Source organism: Sander vitreus, chromosome 16, assembly GCF_031162955.1.
Source record: "Sander vitreus isolate 19-12246 chromosome 16, sanVit1, whole genome shotgun sequence".
In the NCBI taxonomy this organism is placed as follows: Eukaryota; Metazoa; Chordata; class Actinopteri; order Perciformes; family Percidae; genus Sander; species Sander vitreus.
The window spans coordinates 14,175,703-14,190,414 of record NC_135870.1 but is presented as its reverse complement, the minus strand read 5'-3'; the positions used below and the strand labels follow the sequence as shown (position 1 = coordinate 14,190,414).

General features: G+C 38.9%; 2 protein-coding genes across 5 annotated transcripts; both read right to left on the bottom strand.

Annotated features, from left to right (window-relative positions):
- Positions 1-14: 14 nt before the first annotated feature.
- smad4a (SMAD family member 4a) lies at positions 15-7,834 on the bottom strand. Of its 4 annotated transcripts, none has more exons than XM_078272300.1 (11): positions 7,729-7,834; positions 6,019-6,375; positions 5,765-5,939; positions 5,448-5,477; positions 5,156-5,359; positions 4,683-4,790; positions 4,184-4,234; positions 3,907-4,090; positions 3,571-3,739; positions 2,996-3,134; positions 15-2,330 (listed from the first exon to the last, which is right to left on the bottom strand). In XM_078272300.1, the coding sequence occupies exons 2-11, from the start codon at positions 6,256-6,258 to the stop codon at positions 2,119-2,121; spliced, it is 1,512 nt and encodes a 503-aa protein (XP_078128426.1). In that variant the 5' UTR covers positions 6,259-6,375; positions 7,729-7,834; the 3' UTR covers positions 15-2,118. The 4 variants fall into 4 exon arrangements, with proteins under 4 accessions (XP_078128426.1, XP_078128425.1, XP_078128427.1 ...); XM_078272299.1 differs by lacking the exon at positions 7,729-7,834 and adding an exon at positions 7,350-7,722; XM_078272301.1 differs by lacking the exon at positions 7,729-7,834 and adding an exon at positions 7,617-7,722.
- Positions 7,835-11,400: 3,566 nt separating this feature from the next.
- bmp10l (bone morphogenetic protein 10, like) lies at positions 11,401-13,143 on the bottom strand. Its single transcript, XM_078272105.1, has 2 exons — positions 12,804-13,143; positions 11,401-12,455 (listed from the first exon to the last, which is right to left on the bottom strand). Exons 1-2 carry the CDS (start codon positions 13,141-13,143, stop codon positions 11,401-11,403), a joined length of 1,395 nt encoding a protein of 464 aa, XP_078128231.1.
- Positions 13,144-14,712: the final 1,569 nt, after the last annotated feature.

The following is a 14,712-nucleotide window of genomic DNA, read 5'->3' as shown; positions in this document are numbered from 1 at the left end:
ATCCGAAACAATAGTGTTAGCCAATTGTATTTTATTTAACCAGACTCGTACATATACCAACACCAATATCATCCAAACTCAGTACGTATTCAGAATGTATGACACAATTGTAAAGATTAAGATGAGCAGGAATTTGCAATTCCTGAAAATAGAACAGCATCATTCTTTATTTTTGTGGTTCCCTTACTGTAAAGGTAGCAAAAGAGTATAAAATACTGCAACAGCTATAGGTAAACTGAGCTATAATTACCAAAATATTGTTTGATAAATTGTGCTGAGCAAAAACTGAAATCATTCAGTTGATAATTAAAACTAAGACTTACAAGCGACATAACACTAAAACGACTGGAGTCTGATAACCTTTTCATTGGATATATTTGGCATCAATATGGCTTACACTTCCTCTCACAGTTCATTCCCTCCTTCATTCCTTTACTCAGCTGTTGGCTAGAATACGTTACGGTAAGTGTCATCCAAGTAATGCTCAAATTAAAATGAGTGGTGGTGAGCCATGTTAAAGTGATGTTGAGGATCTACCCAAAATGCATCTTTCGAGTTATCAAAGATTTACCACCTTTAGGTTTGAAAGGTTTACCCAGTAGTTTCATCCTACACAGACAATATTTTAAATTTGTATTAACCATTGGTACACCACAACTCAATATGTTCCAAACAGTAATCATTTTTGCCAGAACAGAGCTAAATACACCTTTCAAACCTGCTGTGGGTGAGCGTTTGATAACGAAAACAGATTTCAGGCAAACTATTTGAAGCACATTTTCCATGGATCCTACCAAGGCCATCAGCAAGAAATACTTTTTAACTATGCTAAGAAATTAAATGGATACCATGCATGAGACTACGAAACAAGACAAAATACAGTTAAGCAAATTAATAAAGTGCTAAATGGACACTGTGGACATCTAATAAAGAAAATTACAATTTTAAATAATATTACGTTTTATAAAACCAATGATAAACTTGATTCATAAAAAGGTTGATATATTTCAGTAGAAAAAAAATAAAAAATAAAAAATCACTTCTCAATGTTATAACAGCCTTGACTGGTGGTAGAATAATGGAACTTTTATGGTTTTGCAAGAGAAGCCAAGGTCAGCTAAAATGAGCTTTTCAAATGCTTTTACGTCAGTAAAAACAACTATTTGGGAGGGAATTTTTTTTTTTTTAAACGTCAAATATGGACTGTCAGCATTGAAAAAATAATTAAGATTACATCTTTCAAAAACATAATGAATAACATGATCACATAAATATCCTGATTTGTGAGGTGAAAAACTCCACTTACATGAAGCCATATAAGCACCGGAGGGCCAATAGAAGAGGACTGGATCGGCAGTATACTCCAACTGAAATGACATTTAGTATGTTCAGACAGGGTAAATATCAGGTTCTCATCCAATACAAGGCATCACATTGTGCTCAGCTTTACTGGTGTTAGGCCAAATAGTTTGCCCTCTTACTAAATAGTCCAAAAGAGGATTTTTGTCAGTCAGTTACAGGGGCTCTTTACATCTTCAAATCTTAAATGGGGAAATGTTCACACTGAAAAAAAATGACAGCAGAGTATAAATCATTTTGTGTTTGACACCCTACACTCTCTTGTGGTTATGCATTTCTTTTGTATAGTACCAAGGCTAAATACATTTTGCATCTTTTATCATATCAGTGTGCGAGTATTTTTGTATCAACTTGAGATTTGAGAGACACACAGCCTTGTTAACTTCATGCTGTTATGAAGTTCCAATTGGTAAACAATGTCAGGATACTGGCTTCCTTTTTCATCCTCTTGGCAGCATGTTTCCAGAGTACTACAACTTATCCCAGTGTACTTTCCATGTTGCTCCAGCTGTTTGGAAGTCACTGACACCATACCTGGAGTCTCACTCATAATACTGGTAACTGCCCGCAGCTCTTGACTTGAAAGCATTGTGTTTGGAGTATACTGCCAGCATTTATATCCTTGTTGGTACTCCTACAACCTACTCAGAATCCCTGTAGTTGCAGTTCTCATTATACACTCCAGGCCTATAGGTGGAGTGGTCTGTTAAAAAAGTAGCCTGATTGTTTTCTTCTTTTGTACAGTTCATGTCTTTCAACTCAGTCAAGAGGCTGAGGGTCAGCTATGGGCATGGTGTGCAGAACTTCATCCAGTAGCTGTAGAGCTCGATGTAAATGAATTTCAATCCAGCAGGGTGTCTCTTTAATGCTTTGCCGTGGGTAGTCGGGCCCCCAGCCCTTCACGAAGCTCATCCGCAGGATGCACAGCCTGCGCAGGTCATCAACCCCAATGCCTGCAGCAGCCGAAAGACCTGCAAGGGAATTACAGGCAGATCTTTAGATCGATGTGGCACTATAGGCCAAAGCTTGCAGATATGTGTTAGCGAAGTTACTTTTGTAGTAAAAGTTTGAACATATACCAGATAGACATACAGCCAAGTAGAAAAGTACTACAGTCAAAGGCATATCTTCCACTCTGATCAGGCCACACGTTTTACTTCAAGCTAAAGCCCAGTCATTGTGTAAATGTTAGCCTGTAGTGATGTTAGCTATATGTAACTTTATTTCATCATCTACCATTTGTTGTCATTGCTGAGCATGCCAATGCTGAAAACATTTACAAGTACAAAAACAGAAAGTAAGGCAAACTGCTTGGTGTGTACTCTAAATCAATAACTTAACTACAGCTTTCCAATAAATGAGAAAATGTGAAAAAAAGGAGCGGAGTTAAGATATGCTGACTGAAAATACAGCCTGTATGCCAGTTTTTATTTTCTTCATCATTAAAAAAAAAAAAAAAGACTGCTGGTTGCTTTTCTTCTGTTCATGCTGCTCTATAATTCTCTTGCTCACAATGCTGTGCATTCTAATGCCATAAGAAAGTCCCTGACATTAGTCTGGAAAGGGAAGTTGATGTTGAGAAGCAATCATAATAATACACTTGTTGAAGAGTAAGTGCATCAGTATGAACACTCACTGATGGCAGGGGCGATGCCTCCCACAGAGCCAGGCCCGGGAATGTTCCCGGACACTGCTGCTGCCTGGGCTGCAGCTGCGGCCTGAGCCGTCGCTGCCTGCTGCTGCATCTGCCTGTGGCACTGACGCAAGTCGAACACCTGGCAGGGGACAAGACAAATGCTAAAATTAAAGTATTGATATTGAAGAGACAAGATATTGAATGGACACTCCATCATTTTGACTGTCTAACCGCATGTATGTATTATTTTTTTTCTCACTTTACTAACAACAGAGTGAAAAAATTGTAATTTCCCTTGTGGGATTAATAAAGTATGTTAATAAAGGGGATGCTTCACATATTTTATTGTAATTAGGGCTCCTCTAACTCTGAGCATAATGTCATTAACATAAGATTGGGGTTTTTACAATGGCCCCATCGTATTGCATTAGAGCCTTAATCACATTATGACAGGATTATTGGTGTGCATGTAAATGTAGCCAGAGCCAAGGACATTCAGGAATTTGTAAATTTGAGTAACACCTACTTGGAATGTATCTGTGTTTCATTGTATGACCATTATACGGCAATCTCACCTTGATGTAAGCGCTGGGGTAGATCTTGTGAACTGCATCTCCAGGGGCACGTCCAGCCTCTCGATCCAGGTAATAGCTCTGCACAAACACTGCATGATCACTCAAACAGCGCACCCAGACGTCTCCTTCACCTTTGCACTCCAGCTGCATGCCTTTGCCAATGTGTAGCCTAAGGACAGAAAGGAAAGAGGGGGAAATGGTAAACACAGTCAGAAAATTGAGACATTACCTAGACACTGCATTACTTTCAATCACTTATAACTAGAGACATACAGTTAACATGAATTGCTTGAATCAACTAAATGATGATATATCTCCAAGTATGTGAGGGAGTACCTGGCTCTCTCTATGTTCTCTGTCCTGTGGACATTGCTCAGCTGGCCCAAGCAAAAGCGGTCCCCTCCTGATGGATCAACGTAGCCATCCACAGTCACTATCGGACATGTGGATTGCACCTTAAACGTCTCCCCAACTTGGACATCCATCTCAAAGTAAGCAATGGAGCACCAGTACTCTGGAGCTGGAACAACCCAACAAACAACTACAGGTTAAATGGGTTACACTGATTATGTTAAATATGTGGATTGACTTCCATCTGCAACTCCATACTCACAAGGGTGATTGGATATGGGGGGCTGGAACGCAATTTCATTGGGAACAGGCCCTGCAAGAACATGTCAATATTAGTTTTGAACAAGCAATTCTAAAACTACACCTGTTCTTAAGGTGTGACATGTTATCATGCAGCACACATTGTGCAGCAACGGTGCTGAAAATGACCAGATTTCATAAAATGTCAAAGGTTGAGGCTGATCTTGAACATGCATGGCTAGTCTTTAATTTAACCACAGTAAAACATTTTGCATTAGCCCTCACGCATATGTATAATGCATTAATATATATAAAAATGAGAAAGTCTGCTGGGGAAAAGAGCTTTGATCTACACCACCTACGTCACTTTTACACATTTTTCAAATCAACTTTTACATCTGGTAAATTCCCTTAATATGGAGATCAATTTAAGAGGTTCCATTGAATAAAAGAAAGAATATGGACTATTTATAAGGCTTGATGCGAGTTTTGCAGAATAGTTTTGTTTTTCATCAACTCACAGTAATGCCCTGTGTGAGGCATGGGTGGATGATGCTGTAGATGCCCGTTCTGATGTTGAGGCACTGCAGCGGTGAAGCTGCCATTTCTGCTCCAATTGGAGGTAGGGTCTGTAAATATAAATTAATAAATAGTTGTGTTGCCAAATTTGTGCCAACTTGAAGTCTGTGTGGTAGATCAGATTATAAAGCTAAATGAAAAAAATAGATGTTTATTACATGCAAAGTAACTCTGCCCAATTAAAATTTCAAACTAATCAACAGGCAATTCCTTTATAAAAAAAATAAATAAATAAAAAAAAAGTGCTTATGAAATGGCCTGGACCTACTTGTATAAGGATAGAAAATTAATATTTTTACAGCATTTTTTTAAAAAACTTGATCACATGAATTTATTTCTGACTGGCAAAAACTAGCACAGACTGTATCTTCCATTGTGTTTTGCATATATGTGTGGTCCCCGTGTAGTTTCTCACTTGATGGTCCAACGCTGATGGTAGAGAAAGCAGAGGTTGAAGCTGAACCGCTGCCCTCTGATGGGGGGAGTAGAGAGGGGCTGATGAAGATCTCCTGTGGACCGGGTCTTGCCGGGGGATGCTGGATAGTCTGCAGGTGGCTTTCAGAGCTTGAGTGAGATTGCTGGTTGTCATAGTCATACTCATCCTTTACCAAGAGTGAACCTACATGAAGACAACAGACATATGTAAGACTAATGGACATCCACAAAATCTTCAATGAGCAAACAGCAAAACGTTGGCACCTCCTTACCTGAATTTGAAAGGGTCAGCCCTGATAAGTCTGCAAAAACATGAAAAATAACAGATATATCATTCATCAGTTTATGTAGGTCAATATTCTGAGTGAGAATTAGAACATGGGCTATACTTTTTTCAACGAGATCACTGCATCATATTATCACTTAGAATGTGTGGGAGTACATCTGTTGCTAAATAAGGACTAGAAGTGCTGTAGACTTGTATCAACCCCACAATCCTTCAGCGTGTCTGTAATATTGTTCTGTTTTTCCCAATAACCTAAAACAATGGGATCTAGTCAAGACTAACAAACCTGTGATGCTCACTTACCAATGCTCGGAGAGACGACCCTCTCGTAGTGGTATGGGTTAACACAAACATTGTCACATTTCAAGTCAAAGGCATACTGGCAATATTTCACGTGTTTCAATTCATTCTTGTGTAGATCAGGCCATCGCCATAGTCGGGCATAGACAACATGAGGAAAACCTTTTCGCCCTGCAACCTAAAGCACAGAGAGGAAGATCTAATGAGATAGGTAGTGTTTTCTTGTACAATAACAAGGAGCTTAATATTAAACCAACCTGTAGGCGTCCATCCAAAGTTCTCTGTATGGTTACACACTTGCTAGGATGAGCTCCATTTGTAGTGATGGCTGTGATAAGGGAATCCAGCTCATCTTTCTTCTCCTTCAGCTTCTTGACAAGACTCTCAATAGCTCGCTTAGCAAAGCTTTCACTCTCCCCTCCCTGTCGGTGGCACATCAGGCTATGCACAATGCTTAGGCAGGCATCATTGCTTGTGGGAGTGTTCGTGATTGACATCTTGCTCCTTAGGTTTCAACCTTGGGGAGACTTTCAAGTGGTATCCTCTATGCCTTTTATCAGTATTAGTGTCAAAGTGACAGTACTGTTGATCGAATGCTGCCCGAGCTTAGCAACCTAAAACAGAAAGAGTAGTGTCTTATGACCATAGACTATAAATATGAGTTAAGATGGGTATGCCAACCAAAATTCACACTGCATTACATAAAGTGACACTCAATGTACAATCTGTGTATCACCCTGACTTAATGTCAGGTGTAGGAAGAGAGGGATCATGTTCAGCTCTCTATGAAGTCAATAATGTACCTTTAAAATGACAGATGACAATTAACACGTTAGCCACAGTGGCTGGAGAAAAGAGTTTTCGGGCAACTTTTAAAAACTCTACAGATAGCCTACATATTTTAGGTTGTCTTGCTATCTTACTCTGCGAATATACCCATCTTAATGTGACATGTGTTTTACAACTACGGTAACTTTTGCTTTCAACATACATTACAAATTGACAACCACTGCATTAATTCACAGCTCACGTTCACTCATGCACAAGTTCTGACTGGTCGTCCTCTGCAAATATAGCCTTTAAATAAAGGCTGAAATGCTAAACAAAACGTTTTTATGGCACCAAAAACTGTGTTTTACTCTATTGATATAGTGGGATTGTCATATTAAAATGAAGATACAATGAACATTAGGTTAACGTTAGGTTTTAAAGAGCATTTTTACAGCAAACGTAGCTAACGTTAGCCCAGATGGGTAACATTAACGTAGCTAACATTAGCAGAGCTAGCTAGCTAATAAACACAGGTAACGTTAACGTATCTTTCCTCACAATGCCTCAGTAGTGTGCAACCCAACCTAACCTAAATTATAATGATCAGTAATTACCTACGACTATTCAAATAAATACATATGTTTAACAAATATACAACTGTTGAGGAGCATTAAGGTAGATAACATTGCTCAGCTAACGTTAATGTTGAGTGTTTCTGTGGGCGTTAGCTGGGCTGTTAGCTAACGTTGACGCTAACGTTACTTTATAAAGCATTCGTCTCCTATCATTACCTGAATAAAACACAAACTAGACTTACAGGGATTTATCCGCGCAGTAGCATTAATCTCATTGGTGCAAGATGATAAGCGAGTGGCTTAAGCTACCTAAATGTTGATATGCTATCTAACGTTAGCGTAAACTAGCTTGCATTTTTGCTAGCTTGCTAGCACACACGCTAACTAGCTAACGCTACAAGACCCTCAACTTAACGCTAGCTCGCTGGCTAACCTTCTATGATGACCCAAATCCGCTAACGTTACCTCGTGAAATGTTACAATATCACATTAGCTAGCTAAATGTGTACCTGTACCCGTTTATCTGTTGCCCTTGTTACACTAAACTGTAAAAATATACATTAACAATAATATAACAACACATTAACCACGAAAATAAACAAAAAAATCTTCTCAACCCACCACGCTCCAACTGCGCATGCATACACGCGTATATGTGACAGGCGTGGCTCTGTTGTTTATCTTAGTGCAAAAAAATTAAACCTAACGTTACCCACCTACTGTTTGCAAGCCCTTGCTAATAAATAACACAATATCAATTATTTTTAGAGCGATAAGATGGCGGTAATGCACACAAAAAAGTTGTTTGCCAACTGCCATAAAACGTTAGAAGAAGAATGTTAGAGCGGTATATATTTTTACTGTAATGAACCAGTTAATTTTTTTTCTGAGAATTTGTCTCACTGTTCTGTGCTACATGTGTGCCAATTTGAGTGTGCAGTGCAGCAGATATTTTAATAATTCTGAAAATGTCCTGTTTTTTTACTCCAATTAATCAAGAATGATTAAAATAAGCCATGGTTAATAAGTATTCAACAGTCAAGTAAGTCAAACAATCATAATGTCTAAATTCCAATTAAGAAACGACCAATGTGCCAGATTACCAACTGGTCAAAGTGCTCAGGGGCCCCCAAACACCCCAGCTTGACTGTGTCTCAAATCAATTGGTTTGTAGAATATGCACCCCTAAAGCACATTATCAGAAGTGATAAGGGATTTAAGACTGGCCATAATAGTACCTCATCTTGAAACACTGTTTTTAGAGGGCTCCTCCTGAATCAAAATCTAGTTGTATTTCAGCGTAGGTTGGTTTCTGGGGCTGAAAGCTGCACATTGTAAAGTCTGCTGTTTGAACTGTACCTGGTGGGTATACTCTAAAATGACAGAGTACATGTACCTAGTACTGAAAAGGTTGGAGGAAAAGGGGAGGCAATAAGAGCCTACAGCTTTAAAAATGGAACATGATGTGGTGAGACAAACATTGTTGGCTCTCACCAGCTAAGAAAAACATAACCCTCATGGTTGATTTAAACATTACAGTAATGGGCAAGACTCACTTAACCTTAAGATGATGTTTTCAAAACACATCATTTAGGTGTCAGGTGTAACTTTTGTGGTGTGATCGTTTTACTGTAATATAAAGTCTCCCTCTTGTGGTTATCATATTGTGTGACATTACAGTAATGAAAACAGTACATTGTCCAAATCTCTTTCACTCTCTCTGCCATATCTCCCAATGAGATTAACCATGGGTTTTTATGATTTAAAGTTTTCCTCCCATGAACATCAATAGCTTTGTTGCTTACGCATGAGTTAACGAGTTGAAAGGAATGAGACGTTATGTAAAAGCAGCTTTTATTTACTGCATCTTTTCATCAACAGGGAACATATTTGTCATTATGGTGAGCTTGGCCTGTCATAGCTTTCTCTACCTTTGAAGAAATAATAACCCAAATAGAAAATGTCATAACTATCATAATTACATACAATGGTTTGTGGTGATCCAATACCATGAATGTTCTATAAGTATACAGATATTAAGCAATGTTTCAATGGCAGATTAAGGTTTAGGTGTGAAATGTTCACATGAACTAAAGTTTGGACAACTATAAATCTAATTTTGTTTATGAAGTTAAGAAAAATAAACAGAATTTTATATTTGTAATGCTTAATTATTAAATATGTTGGAGGAGTATGTAATATTCTTTTTTTTAATCTTTTGATATGCTTCTGTTTTCCATAAATTAAATTCAGCATAACAGAACATAGAATATAATGAACCCACAATAATGCATAGTGAATATAGTGAAGATAGTTCAAGCTGACAAAACAAGCTGGAAAAATGAAATTTGAAAGTCAAAAGGAGAGTTTTTCTTATATATCATTTTTATATAATGATATATAACATTCTGCCCCTTCTCCTCACCCCAATATTTGTACAGTCCCTAAACTAAAACAACAAGCCATTTTGAACAAAGTCAGGAATACTGATGTTTTTAGGAATATTTTCTCCACATTAAAACTTTAGTTCCACACTGGAAAATCTAATTGTTCACTGCCAGTCAGTATCTCTGCCTTGCACACTTGGCCTATGTAAATGTGTGAGTGAGGATCCTATTAAGTTAGAAAGTTCCACAGTGTTATTCCATTATTGTTATCTGCTTCCGTCTGTTAACAGCAGAAGCTAGGTGATGATGTGACATGTATTTTTTTCCATTTGTACTGTTGCTGTGGCCTTGATAAGGTTGTCAGCATGCCAGTGTCAGAAAAAGGAAGTGGGAGGGTTCAGAGGGCACAGAGCAACCTAATGGCAGGATTGTCAATAGAGCATGTTGGCGTTGGAGAGCTGGAATCTGACACCACCTTCTCACAAATGCTGCCACTTGGAGTGGCGTCTCATCCTGAGTGACGGTCTACAAGACTCCAGGCTCTGACACCTTGTTATCACTATGGCATGGAAGCAGGCAGAGAGAGGCCCGCTAGGCATGTGGTGCTAGAGGGATGGGGATTAAGGTTGTTAGGTAGGGAATGCTGTGATTACCTGACAATGAAACTGGGTGTACAAGAAATCAAAACTTGCTCAATGACTGTTTTTATTTTCAGATCTTTTATTTTTTACAACCTTAATTACATTATTATTGGTGTGACAACCAAAAGCAGGATATGAATGGCTGGGATGTGAGGAAAGATTTCACAGCAGTTGACAGCAATGTGAAGTAAGAGAAACTGTTCATTTTCTAGACAAGAAGCCCAGGAGAGCTTCAAGACCCCATGAAAATCCTCTCCTGGTCAAAGCCAGAGAAAATATATTTTCTGCAAATTTGGCAAGCAAATAAGAGAGAAAATGTCACATTCTTTAAATCATTTCAGCGGCTCCAACATGCCACAGGGCACAGAAACAAATTATACCATTTACAAATCTGCAGCATGTATTATTTAAGAGACTTTTCATATAAAAAAAAACAAAAACATATAGCATCCTATAAGTAGTGCAAATTAACGTATCTTGTTATCTGGTGGCTATCCTAAAATGTATATTTTTTCAATTTAGTTTGAAAAAGCTGGAGCTTCTCAACTTTTGCATGAGGAATAATTTCTGCCAGAACAAAATGTACATGGATGAAAGAAGTGTTGAACAATGTCTGTGATGAAAAGTCAGCGATAATACATTTAGATGTTGCAATAAGACAGCGAGTGGAACATTCCGTCTATTAAGTATATTCTGTTCCAGCACTAAAATAACCCAGAGTGCAAACTTTGCACTCAGAGTACATCTTTTGTGCTTAGGTGCACTTAGATCTCACACACATATTTCCAAAATATTCAAAAGGTTGTCATTGTAACTGATTTCAGTGCTGCAGTATTAAACCTTTTGCCTCACCTCACATTTGTCATCAGAACTTTCTTTCTTTTGTCGTCATCTCCGTCACTGTGTCGAAAGGGACTGATGCCACATTTGCAAGAATATGGCCTGTAATTTATAATTAACTGCGGAACTTATCCAAATGCATTGTAAAATACAAAAATCAGCAAATAATCATAATAAATCATGAGACAGACAGCTTTATATTCTACACTTAATAATAATTACTGATTTACCTTTATACAACTTCAAATTTACATCATGTAGCACAGAATTCCCTAATTTACAACTATAAATCTAGACTTGTGTTTTTACACACCACTGTATGAGATCCTAGATTCTGTGGAAATAAGCACATGAGAAGATTTTCTGAGATGATGAGTGAAACATCAGCGCACAGTTTCTATCTCTATATGTAATAGTTTTCAAGACTATCTACAGCCACACTCTGCCACCACCATTCCCTCATACTTGTGGTTATAAGTGATCACCCCGTTATCATGATAAAGCAGTGCGGTCGGCTCCAACTTAGTGGGAACACAGCAGGCACGCGATACTCTCTCTGGACTCTTAACACTCAGCAGTGTCTGCACTATGGCATGTTTGGTAGGCGAGACCTCGGAGGTCATGGGTGTGTTGCACACACCGTTGCACTCATACGCCTCATAGCCCACAGGCTGGATGATCCACGTGTCCCAGCCAATGTCTTTAAAATCCACATAGAGAGGGGTCCTCTTGCATGGCTCGCTCTTAACATTGCGACGGATTCGGGGAGGTGTGTCATAGATAAGGTTGGACTGCAGTTGCATGAGAGACTGTTTGTCCAGCTCGTCCTGGCTAGCGTGGCCAGCGTTGTGATTAACGTGACCCCAGAAAGGTTGTTGGCTCTGACCCACGTTTTCAGGAAGGTCATTCTCATGTTCAATCATCTGGTTGAGCTCCTGTTTATCCTGTTTGTGGTCTCTGCTCTGATCATCTGAGAATATAATCATCACCGCATTGTGTTTCCCCTCCAAGCTCCTTTCGATATCAATCTCAACCAACCTCTTGCCCTGCTCTGTGACCTCCTGTGTGGCCCCTTCCTCTTCTGACCCCAGACTTGCAATATGGACCTCCAGTCTGTGAGTTGCATACCCTGATTTCCGCCAGAGTGCAACCACATGAGTCAGGTCAAACGACACCCAGCTGTTATCTTTGACATGGAAATGCTTTGTCACCAGTTCCTCCAAATCCTTCATCTCCACCACCTCCCCTTTATCCCTCCTTCTCCCTTCTTTCCCCACCTCTTTTGTCCAAACAACTCGCTCATGTATTTCGTAGATGGTCACCTTGCAGTCAATGCCAGCATATGGTCTTCGAGCCTTCTGGAACAGGGTGAAAATACGAAGCTCAGCCATTGTTATGTGCTCATGGTGGCGCATTGAGATGTTGAATAGCAGAGGATGTATCCTTACACCCCTGGCTGTTATACTGTAGGGGGAGGAATCTGAAATTAAAATATCAAGAAGTGTGTCTCAATGCATTTTGTATGTTTCTGTGGGCAAAACTCATAATCAAATACACATAATATATGTTTTTGATTAGTTTGAATCAGTATTGTGGTCCAGGCTTAGTTCAAGAGCAGCTTCATTGTTTAAATCAAAACAATTAACCCACTTCCAGATGGCACTAAATCAAAGCAATCCAATTTTGCAAATCATTAAATTATTACAATATCAAACATGATCCCAATGGTTTGAATGCTAATCCTTCGAGGGGGCTTACATGTTACTTTTTTAATGCAATATGTACATTTCGCAAGATGTTTGTGGTGTTGAACAAAGACAATATGTACCTTCATTCTTGAAACTGCGCACAATGTTGGCTGAGGGCATAGCAGCCCGGTCATTGGCAAATCGGTTGTACAGCTCCAGCATGTACTCTGGTGGCTCCTTGCGGGCAGCGAGGGGCCTGGGCTGGGGCCTCAGCTCTGTGAGGTTCATTGTGGACAGAAACTGGCTCAAAAAGTCCTGTGCATCAAGAAACTCATTATCATCCACATCCCTACCGACTGACACCCTGTGATGTTTCTCAGGAGACCTGACGGGACTGCTCAAGCTCAAACCAGTCAACATCAGAAGTAGGACAGTCAGAGAGTGTATAAACCCAAGGTTGGAGAAGACTGAAACGGTCATGGTTGAGTGTAAGAAAGGTTTAAATCCAAAGATTGAGTGTCAGATGAGAAGACGCAAGGGATCCTTTGTAGAGAATACCTGCAAACGGTTTAACCTTTCGAGGAAGGACTCTTCTTCGTTAAAGGAAAACAGATTTGTGTTGGGGCAAAGAGAAAACGGCTTTGCCCTTGTTGATCTCGAGGTTTGGTTCTGAGGGCAGGGCTGCGCTGTCCAATGTGCTGTGCTGACATGTTTGGAGATGTCACTAAGGCCCTGCTCGGCCCTCCTCTCTCTCTCTCCCCGCCAGGAACATACAGTATGACTATCCATAATTTCCATTGATATTTTGATGTATGCTTTTTTTCTTGATTAACCACTGACAAAACTTGCCTTCAGTGACTTTAGGTTAACATGACAGCCATGACATGACAAGACTGATTTATGAACTGCTTTAAATCACCATGCTGAAATCAGAAGATTCAACCATGATGATTTATTTTTAAAGAATACTGATGGATATAGAGATAAATCTAATTAATTCACCAAAAGTAGGGACAAATTAAACATGGAAATTATGTTGCAGGTACTTCTTTCCCTTCTGATGCAGGAAATCTATTACAAGTTAACAATATTGTTAATTTATGCTTTGTGATCTCCATAAGAGGCCAGCGTAGCCTCAATATCTGCCTCCTTATCTTAAATGTCTGACAGCTCACATATGCAATCATTGCCATCATTTCAACGTACACCTACTTAGACAGACAAATAACAAATAAAAAGTAATGAAAAGTAATTTAAAAAATACTTCATTTTAGAAGATTGTGACGGAAAACAAACATCACTAAGACATTTCAGCCATAGCGCGTCATCAATGTACAGTATATGAGACATATACATATGATGACTTGACATATATGAACCCACAGTACATGCTAATGCCACCACTTATGCAAGTGAGCCCTGCAGCCTGCAGAAGGAAACATGACTAATGCCAACACATTTCAGCCCTCTCACTGGCTGTGAAGTTCAGTCACTCCTCATGGCTACTGCGGATTAGAGGTTATGCCTTGACAGCTTGTAAGGTGGAAAATTCACTAAACATTTGGTCTTAAATAGAGAGAAATGTGAATATAAACAAAGTAAGATGTTCACAGAAAAATTGGATCACTAGATGCATTATGTAAGTGTAACAGTCATTGATTATGCATAAACCAAATATTGGTTTAGTCCCTTTATGCCAAATTTGTGATTTATGAAATATTTAATGAGAATATCAAAGTTTTAATGCAAGGTTTTTCATCCTACATATCCTTATCATACATGCAATATTGTAAATTTTGAATTGGGCATACATACTGGGGGTAGACAAAGGGTCATACATCTGAACACTATTGCAATATCTACTACGCTGTTATCCCAAATTAGTTGACTTTACTAGAAATTGGCGTGGAAACCGGTTGCCTTAAACCGTTTAAGTTTTTACACAAGGTGAAACTTAATAGGTCAAGTTGTATCATCACAGATTGGTAAGTTGATGCAGTAAACAAATCAAGTTTACATTAGTAGTCATTACTAAAAATTATGAGTTAA